This window comes from Merops nubicus, unplaced genomic scaffold, assembly GCF_000691845.1.
Source record: "Merops nubicus isolate BGI_N331 unplaced genomic scaffold, ASM69184v1 scaffold7523, whole genome shotgun sequence".
NCBI classification, from domain to species: domain Eukaryota; kingdom Metazoa; phylum Chordata; class Aves; order Coraciiformes; family Meropidae; genus Merops; species Merops nubicus.
Window position 1 is genome coordinate 50529 of NW_008599481.1, and position 10406 is coordinate 60934.

At 40.9% G+C, this 10406-nt stretch overlaps 1 protein-coding gene across 1 annotated transcript in view; it reads right to left on the reverse strand.

The window, feature by feature from the left end:
- Nucleotides 1-9861, reverse strand: part of CFAP61 (cilia and flagella associated protein 61) — a gene marked incomplete at its 3' end in the record, with an annotated part of 57907 nt that extends 48046 nt beyond the window's left edge. Inside the window, 6 exon segments of the mRNA XM_008937387.1 lie at nt 448-580; nt 4072-4198; nt 5284-5351; nt 6254-6330; nt 8427-8577; nt 9686-9861. Of these exon segments, the coding sequence (XP_008935635.1) occupies nt 448-580; nt 4072-4198; nt 5284-5351; nt 6254-6330; nt 8427-8577; nt 9686-9861 (732 nt within the window).
- Between the last annotated feature and the right edge of the window lie 545 nt (nt 9862-10406).

The window sequence follows — 10406 nt, forward strand, 5'->3', positions numbered from 1 at the left end:
CCACTTCTTTCTTATTTAAATTAATTCCTGGGGTTCTGACTTCAGCAAAAATCTGATGGCCTGAGCCAGGAGATGGAAAAACATCTACAGTGTTTTCAACTGTGAAAGTATTGCTGGCTACTAGTTTTCACATGCAATATTAATTTTCACTAGGAATGAAAACTGGTCATCTATAATGCAAATGCCTAAAATGGCAAGATGGTTCCTTCAAAATGGTCTGTTCCAATTACTTGAAAAGAGCCTACACAATGACTTCATCTACTTTACAGGAGCCATCACTCCTAAAGAAAGGTACAAAATATGTGGTGAAGGGCAGTACAGGTGTGCAGATCATGAGTTCTCTCTTCCAAAAGCGAGCTTGTTCCTTTTATTCACTGAGCTGCAGCATGAGCGTGTCTGATTGTAGCACTAGTGATGTCCCAAGACCAGAGTTCATGGCAGACTGACCTCACAAACAACTGCCTGATTTTCTTCATCCTGATATTCTATGAGATCAGCAAGACAATATTCTCTGCAGGTTTCTTTCAGAGTCTCACTCTGATGTGTCCAGATTGGCATGAGATCATCATAATCTTCCAACCTACAAAAAAAGAGATTAGGTAATGTCCTAAAGCTCTGCCATGAACAGGTCCCAATACTTCTGTTCCACTCTGATAGCATCTAGACAAATACCACAAATACCTGACCCAAAGCCTCCACCCACAAATAAGTAATTTCACCTAGGACATGGCCCCAGCAGACCTTAAGCTGGGAGCCTCAGCACCAGAGGGGAGAGAGAACCACTTCCAAAAGCCAGCACAACTCAACCCCTAAACTCTGCATTGCCCAGTGGAGATGTTACATTTCCCTGGAAACATACACAGACAGCCCAGTGCAAAATTCTCCTGCCCAAGGCATCTCAGGCCAGGTGGATCTGGACTTTAGACCTCATTTAAAATAATTATATTCAGTGAGCCAAATTATCAGTTGGTTTGAGTCGGTAGAGATCTCAAAAAGCAACACCAGTGCAAATGAGAAAATCAGTTCTCTCAAAAAGCAAGCAGTGCCTTCCTGTCCGGGAGCAACAGTGTGAGTGTTGGCTGGATTACTGTCACTGCTCAGCAGCACGGGGGGCACCCAGCACAAGTCGAGGCATTGTGCCTTTCTAAGGGCAAGTTAATGCTCCACCACTGAACAAGGTACAAAGGCCAAAGTGCAATTATTCTTATTCCTCTGCCTCATGAAAGACTCTCTGCAGAGGTGGGAACCTGCAGCACGGAGGCTTTGACTGCTCCACAAGTCCAGCCCATAATGGCCAACAGCAACCTGCTCTGACAGAACCGTTTACATTTATGTTATATCTGGTCTTTACACAACAACTTTTTACATTTATGTTTCTGGATTTGGAAGAAGTCTTAAAGCTAACACAGCTGTGCCCAAAAGCTCCATTTCTAATTTTATCAAACGTGGTTTGGGTTGCTAAGAACACTGACCCTAGCCTAAGACAGAAGGACAACTGCCAAAAGGAAAAAGGAAAAGGTAACACACCATCAATTATTTGTTCATAGAATTAATTCAATAGATGCAACTAAAATGAAGTACCAAGAACAATGAAACCTTGCAGAAAATTACGATAATTTACATGACTCACCTCCCTGCACACTAGAAACTGTAAGAACACAACTTGTTTTTTCTATTTTCATCTCAAACCAGCACCACAGTCTTTAAAAAAACTACCCCAAACACCGAAAAAAATACAATACCTTTTCAATATAAAAATACTACAAAATCCCTATGCTGCAAGAACAAGCAGAGTAAAGGCATTCCACAGAGCTGCAAGTTCGTGAGCCCCTGTGTATATGGTACGAAACCAAGAGAGTCAGGATCCAGACGAGGTATCAGCAAGACACTTACATATAAGAGCTTAGTGGACTGTGTTCTGGCACACTACAGATTTACTTCACATTAAAAGGTCAGATGGAGAATAACTTCAAAATTACTAGTTAAGCAAAGTATCAGTTTACAGCTCCTTCTTCCCCCTCTGTAAGCAAGGGAAGAGGGAATGGAGATTTCCCTAATCTCCTCTCATTGACCCAGAACATGTTGCTAGGCAGGTGGCTGGGGACAACTTCCAGAGATAAGTCACTAAAGGGCTCCACCGAACGTTACTATGGATGCCAGGGAAGTACAAAGGTGAACACAGAGGAGACAGAAAGGCAAAGCACCTACTGCAAACCAAATTTAGCTTACGCAGAGATCTACTGACAGACAATATTAAAGTAAGAATTTTATATCACCAGACACTGAGTAATTTAAGAGGAAAAAGTGTCCTCAGTTTTCTAGTAGCAATAATAAAAAGTAAATAATTTTTATTATTCATAAAGTACAGAAATCCCAGGCAAGATGATATCTCTTATGTGGAATATTGGTATGGTCTACATTACATTTCCAGTTTTGTCAAAAAAATTCATATTGATAACATCCACCGGCCATCAAAAGAAAGAATATGATTCAAATAAAAGCCAAATGTAATAGTTCGAATCAAGACACATGGAAAAATTTTAAATCCTCAGGAATTAATTCACCTGCTGATAGCTTCACATTCATTCACTTACTGATAGATGGTAGACAACTCAAAGAAAACACTCTTAAAAAGCCTAAAAATTCTAGATCAAGTTAGTATGCAAGTAGTTTTGTAATATGTTGAAATATCCAGACCTATAGCAGGATGATGTGAAGTGGTGAAGCTCAGGCCTCAGTCCTTTTTCTTAAAATGGTCAAAAGTCAGGTGACAGGATATTGCAAACATTGACTGAAACTATGGGAGCACAAGCTGCAAATTTCGTTTCAGGCCTACTTGGTAAAATGAAATATGTGTAAAACACCTCTCCAAGAGAGGCTTCTGTCAGAATCTAGCTGGGATGTCAGCACGAATTAACCCCTCAACAAACAGGACTGGACTTACCAAGCAGAGCTGTGCCTAATGTGGCACTGCCATCTCTCAGCACGGGTTGATACAGTCCCCCCACACACCCGTGTTATACAATAACACGTCCCAGGGATGTGCTTGGCCCCAAACTTCAGTTTCCACTACAAGAACCAGAAATGCATCTGGTATATAATTCATATATAATGAATTATTATCATAATCCTGCTACATAACCACATAGCAACACATCTACATTTAGAACAAACAAAAGCAACTCCAGAACGAATCAGAATCAAATGAAATTATTACCCTACACATGCTCTTTAAACTGTGAAGAGGAAAACAAGTGAACCAAAATGTGATAGGTACGAGTTCTATTTCAACTATGCTGCGGGGAAGCATCTACGCAGCAATGGCACCATAGGTAGTTCAGAAATCTGCACAGAGAAACGTAAGGCCCCTTTGGGTCAAACTCTGCATTCCTCATTTGCTGTATACAGTGCTGGCATGGGCACACATTTCTGCTGTCCTTCAGCACAGGCAGAATCCAAATGGCAGGAAAACCCGAGGGTGGTTAGGAGTCAATATACAGGTAGGTATCAATAGGCAAGGCTGCCACAGGAACATGCATCTCTGCCTGCTGCACACTGCAGATATGAAAGGAAAAAACCCACCCAGAATCTAACTTTCAAAGCATATAATTGTAGAATTGTTCAGGTTGGAAAAGACCCTTAAGATTGAGTCCAACTGTTAACCTAACTCCACCAAGTCCACTGCTAAACCACGTCCATAGGCACCACATCTACATGCCTTTTAAACACATCTCCTAGATAACAGGCTGTCCTGTTCAGACCTGCTCCTCTGGTCAGAATGATACATAATGAGAAAATTAAAAATAAGTTGGAAGACAATTCAGCAGCAGATTCCCAGGAGAAACACCACTGACAAAACATGTATTCTTCCCAGATAGCAAACTAGCTTTACAAACAGTACAGCTGACCTTGTGATGAAGTGGAACAAAACCAGCATAATCATAGAACTACTACATTAGGTTATCAAGGAGAAGCATAGCAGTCTAACTAACATACTGATGCTGTAAGGCAGAGAAGAAAATTCTTCAAATTAACCCAGACAGGACTGCTCAAAGGGAGAAACTCCTTTACCTTGCTCTGCGAACGTACAGCTGCGGGTGATACCGGTGTCTGGGGCACACAAGCAAGGTAAAGTTTACATCTGCCACTGAACCAGGAGCTGCCACCATCTTTTCAAAGACATTTCCCATGCTTGGCTCTGTGAATGACAAAAATCCATGAGAAGCAGCTGAGAAACTTCACTGTGTAAGCTTTTAAATTCTCAGAGCACTGCCTGAGGAAGACGGAGTTCCGAACTGAAATCACAGACGGCGCAACGCTCTCAGTCTGGAGTTAAGCCATGAAGCTGAAATGACAGTAGTATAGACATGCAAAAGAATTGCTAGGGTGAATTTGTTAATTAACCCAGCATCCCAAACCTAAATAGGCTTCAAAACAGCTGGAAACTGGTAGTATCAAATCCCTATAAAAATACTAGTCTTATAACCAATACTGTGTGCCACTGTAGAACCTTTGTCAGGACACGTTGTGCTGAAGGGAAGTTGACATAGGTACCTAGGGTAGGTTTGACCAAACCCTTTACTGAGGTACTGTTTTCTGTTGTTGGCATATTACTATGGAGTTTTTTAGCATGACTTGGACCCCAGATCTCTAAGCATTGGCATATCAGAAAAGGTCCCAGTTCACTTCAAGGAAAGCTCCAAGAAAAAAAAAAAAAATCAGCCATTAAGCAGATGCTTGGTTTACTAGTCTGAATTCAGGACTGAAACTCCACATAGGTGATGTTCTCCAATTGACTTGTGCATTCTCCATCTTTGGACCTCTGCTCTAAAAGAAACAATCTTGGTTTCCCTCCATGCCTCCAGCACCCTTTCTAAGCCTTGCCAGTGTCCTCTCCCCATCTTGTACTCCGCTGGCCAAATAAGAGAAGTACCCAGTTTCAGTCTCTTGGCTCTGTTCAGCCAGAAATCCTCACAAAACTTGTAGGAATTTATTTCAGAGATCTTTACTCCTGTTTGAAGTCCTGTCTGTTTCTGGCAAATTTAAAGACCACTGGAAATGGACAGACTGCTGAAGGGACTGCTGGAGTGAACACGTGTCACATAACCCTCTTCTACAAGCTATGTCCATTCCAGGATACTTTCACATTCTGTTTTCTGCACGCTTAGAAAATTATCAGTACTCTTAATACTTTAAAAAACAAAACAAAAACATCACCACAGTGTGTATTAATGATAATGAGATTGTTCTCATTTTAGGAATAAAATAGTATTAAATTCTTACCTAAATTCTCATCAGCTGGTATGAAGAGAAGTATAAACTGCAATTCTGGTACTGTGATAAAAGCTCTCCTGGACAAATAATATAACTGCATTCAGTCTTTCATCATTACACCCAATCAGATATAGCAGCTAGGCTTTTAATAATTTTCTTTTTTCTCCAGTGTCTCTAATCTTTATGTGTCCACATGGCTCAAAAATTAAAACATTTGCAACAAATAAGATCATATAAAATTCATCTGGGCATTTTTAAAATTTTTTTTTCCCAACTTATTTCTCTCTTAATTTCCTAATCCTTAGATTTCAAAAAAAAACTAAAGATGCCAGGTCTCTGCTGGCAGCTCTGTGAACTGGCATGTGGATGAGCTGGCTTGACACAACAAAGTAACTGTAAATTCAACTGCAACAGCACCGAGTGCAATTTACTGTTTATGTAACTATATTCTGAGCTACAGCAAATGACCCGAGCGATGGTTACACCGAGCACCCAGCTCACAGGCAGGAACAGACTGTGCTTTGTGCCATATAGTTTGCAGCCTTACCATAGAATCTATAGCTACCCAACTACCAGTAGATTGCCTGGGAACAAGCGTCTTCCAGCAACACCTGCATCTTTCTCAGCTTCCTGCTCAGTCACACGTTCCGATTTTTACAAGTGGAAATTTGGGAAAAAGAAAAATCAATCTGCCTTGCAACTGCAGTACTATTTCTGTGGAAAATTACAGCAAATCTCCAGCTGAACGGTAATGCTGTTTGGGAAGTGTACTTGGGGCTGTAACAGCTTGGTTCCAAAGCCAACAGGGCACATCTGATTAATACAGGGTTATGTTTATTACCTTCTGGGAGTGCTTAGGGAGAGGTGTAATTCTGACCCAGTGACCACCTTAGGGCATGTTGAAATTCCACAGCCTCCCCAAACGATGGTCAGAGGAGAGTGCACATGCTACACTACACAAAGTTACACGTGAGCCCACCTCACAATTTCTTGTGCACATCCAGCTGCATATTCTTCTTTTGCCACAAAAAGATGCATGAACAATGTGTTCAAAGGCTGCAAAAGGAGGAATGAAAACCTAAACACCATGCAGGTAGTATTTATTAAGTCAACCCAAGTAGTAAAATGCACATTGATTTCAGATACACATGATCTGCACTCAAAATGAGCAGCTTCACATAAATAAAGTCACTTCAAAGCACGTGTGGGTAAAGGTGCATGATTAAAGCACCTTAATATCACGATTTGTGCTTCTGTAATATTTTTAATTTACTCTCAAGCTTACTATTTTTTTACTACAATATACATACATAATTTTGTATTCAACAGTCTTAATTCTAGTCTAACAACATTTTAATCTAGCAACAACAATTAACAACTTGATCTGAACAACATTTAATTCCACATTTGGCTGACAAAGACATTCTTTCTAGGTCTGAAAAAAAACAAAGGGTCACATATTTCTCATACTCTTAAAATGTTTTTTCTTTAAAAGAAGTAAGAAAAGTTACAATGTCTTAAGATTACATCATTAGATATATCTATCTCCAGGCAGAAACAGGGCAGACTAAAAGACATCTTTACCCTGTATGCCTCCATTTAACCCCGAAGACACGAGCAAAGGAAAACCCCTGTGCTGGAATGGGAAGTTCTGCTAATTCAGCTGTTTTCTCTTGCATATTAAGTTCAAGCACCAAATAATGAACTTCCACCTGTAGATTAAATATTTCTACAAAAATACTTTAAATGGGAAAATTTGTGGTCTTCTGAAGAGTTTACTAGTGAACTAAAATGCCATGGCTAGAGTCACCAATAAATTTCAGCAAATTTAGAGCAAGAATGATTTTAATAAAAGTTGCAGTATAAGGACCAACAGAAAGACAATAGGCTGCTGTAAAAAACATCAAAAGCCATTTCTAAAAATCAGACTTTTCTTTGTTTACATGAAAAAAAAAATAAGAGAAGAAAAAAAAGTTTTGTTCTGGAGGTCCAAAAGGAGGCAAAATTTGGCCTGTAGCTGTTTTTGAATAGCAATTGATGGTAACCAGGCAATCCTGTAAAGCATCTTCACTAATTAAATTCTGCACAAGTCAGTTCCTAGTCTAGACCATTAAGCTATTTTATAATTTCTGTGCTCTAGGAAAAAAAGACTTGTCATCTTAAGAAATTCTGTTTTCAGCAGATCTCAGTTTTGTAAGGCACATTGGCATGGGTTTAACCTGCTATCTCATCTGCCTCTAACTCAGAACAGGATCAGTTGGTTTGTCAGAGCAGAAGCATAAGACACACACTGAATCTTCCTTCTGTATTTCAGGAAATAATCTCCATTCTAGAAAAAGAAGAGTTCCTCTGCTCCTTGCCAGCGTTCCCAAGCGCCCTTCGCTCCCGCGTACGAGGCGTAACCCCGCGTGCTGCAGCTCTGGTTTTTGGTCTTTTCCCTCTGCATGGCCCCGCTGGTGGCGCCAGGCGGGGCTCTGCTGTGCCAGGCAGGCTGCCCGAGGGGGAGCTCGGGCCGGGCGGCATCGCCCCACGGGAGCAGCTGCAGCTGCACGGGCAGTGAAGTGGGGGCGCCTGCCATCCGCCCGGACACAAAGTGCTCTTCCAGTGACAAAGAAAACAGATTACAAGAAAATTACATGGGTTTTTTTCTATGCTCCCTTTGGCTGCAAAAATTTCGTTTCTTTTAATGGCACGCAGCATTTTCAAATGCAATTGACATGTTTGCCAGTTTTTCTGCAAGTCCTTGCTTAAAGTCTCCTAGAACAACACTGGAAAACTGATGGTCAAACTGTCTAGAGATAATTTCAGTACTGCCAATGCCTCATTATGGCATGTGCTGCCTTGTTTTTGAGGATTTATGGCTAACATTTTCCATCTTTTCTCAACAGCCAGAGGATGCAGTTCCTAGCTGGACTGAATGATGGGCAGTATTTGAATCCTCAGCTGTCTATTTCTAGTCCACAATTCCTAAGAGTAATTCATAAACTTGATGAAGGAGCATGTATGAAATCTGCCAGCACACAGAACAGAGCACAGCAGTTTCCACACCCACACCAAAGCAGCTTATTTCAGAACTAAGATGCTCACGTCAGTGTACTTTTCATACCCAAGTCTTAGATTAAGACTCCACTAAAATCACACAGCTTACTTACAGTGCATTTAGTGTTACTGTAGTTTTCATGCAAGAACAATTCCCAATCAGACTGATCGGTGATATTCCAATTTGGATAGTCCAGGAAAACTGCATGGGCTGTAAGCTCATTCTTCTCATTGCAGAGTGTCAAAGCAAGGTTTGATTTTTCTCTGTGAAAACAATTTAATTTTGCAGAAGTTGAATAAACTACACAACGGAGAGTGACTGTTGATTCAGCCTGTTAGAACAGCAAAATTCACCACGTTCAAAAGTGCTCCCAGGACTGGGCGTCAATAAAACTTCATTACCCACATCCAAACTCAATATTATTGCTTCAATTCCAAGTAGTTACGTAGCAAATTGTGGCATTATAACAAGTCACCTGACTTTTCAAACCCTTGATTACTATGAATTTGATATGCAAGACTTAAATGCCCCCTCTTCTTCATGTGTCTATTTGTTTTCCTCAAATAGCCAGTATCTGAGACATTTGCCATTAAATCAAGTGAAAAATTACTTAAGTGACCCATCAGCATTTCACACGGTCTGTCTCTGTCTGTCGTTGACCTCTGCATAGGAAGATGAAGCACAGAAGGCTCATCACTATCTCGTGATGAAGACATGGTAACAGAAGACCTCTCCAGCCACCCATTTCCACTAAAAAACATCAACAAGCAAGCAGCTAGGATATAGATGTCAAAACACAGAGAATATCAGGTATCTCGGGGGCATCAGAGAGCCACTCTGAAGTATATTTTATGAGCTGTCTCCCAAGGTAGACTAAAGAGTCACAAAATAGCCAATTCCTTTCATTAAGGGGAAACTGGAAGAAAAGATTTAGATGTACACGGGAAAAGTAACCAGAACACTCATGGCCACACTAAAAAGTGACTAAAAACTCTAGTCCCTGCCCCTCTACTTCTATCACTCTACAACAGGCAAAAGGATTCTGCTAGAAGGAGGAGGCATTAGAACCTGATGGTTTCACCAGGTATTATTCAAAAGTATTTCTTCTAAGCTCTTATAAAAGGAACCTATTTTAGAGTCAAGCCTTGTCCTCCATGCTGGCAGCTGTGACACAAGTTTGCACAAAGTCATGCACGTGTGACAGAAGAGATGGAAGCAGATTTTCTTCACTGTTTTGTGAATAGCACAAAAAGTCATTATGCCACACCATGTAAAGGTTCATAACGTTTCCTGCTGTTTTAAATGTAACACAATTTCTTGAGGTTTCCTGCGAGACAGACAATACAATATCCCTAAAATACCGTTACTTACAAAAGATAAGTGACATCAATCCTTCCAAAAACTGCTTCTGTGAAATGGCTAATAAGGCCAATAATGTCTGACACATCATCCGATTCTGTTCTTCTGGCACTGACCGCTTCTGTATGTCCTGCTGAGGAGGTTACTGGAGTCACCTTACAGCCTGCAGGGGGAAAGCGAGCACGCATTGCTCTCCCCGCAGAGCCCGCTGCAACACGCCGCTCAGCAGTTGCCCCAGACTGCCTTCTGTAAAAGCCACGAAGAGGCACAGATCAGAAGGCTTGAAGTGCCTCTGCATAAACACACCCTGCCTGCACGTACATGCAGCACACCAACAGCGCCCACCAACAAGTACAGCAGGCAAAGAAACGTTTTTAGTAGGCTACAAATTGCTTTTACATGTATTTGTTTATAGGCATTTGCATACTATCTGACAGAACAGCACCCACTGTTAATAAATTCAAACTTAAGTCTATACAGGGTTGGGATGATCAGCAGCAAAAAATCCGAGTAAGAGTGCCCTGGTTAACATTAAACAGCAATTTCAGGGGAGCTCAATGTATTTTGTCCAAAACAACTCCTCGTATTTCTTTTTAAATCAACAGCTTTGCTTAAATTTCAGAAGGAATTGAAAGCTCTGTAGTTTTCCTGCCCTGAAGAAAAATGTTTTTGTGGTTCCACATTCACAGGATTTCCCATGTCCAAGTGATTTATTGACAGTTTCAGAACATAC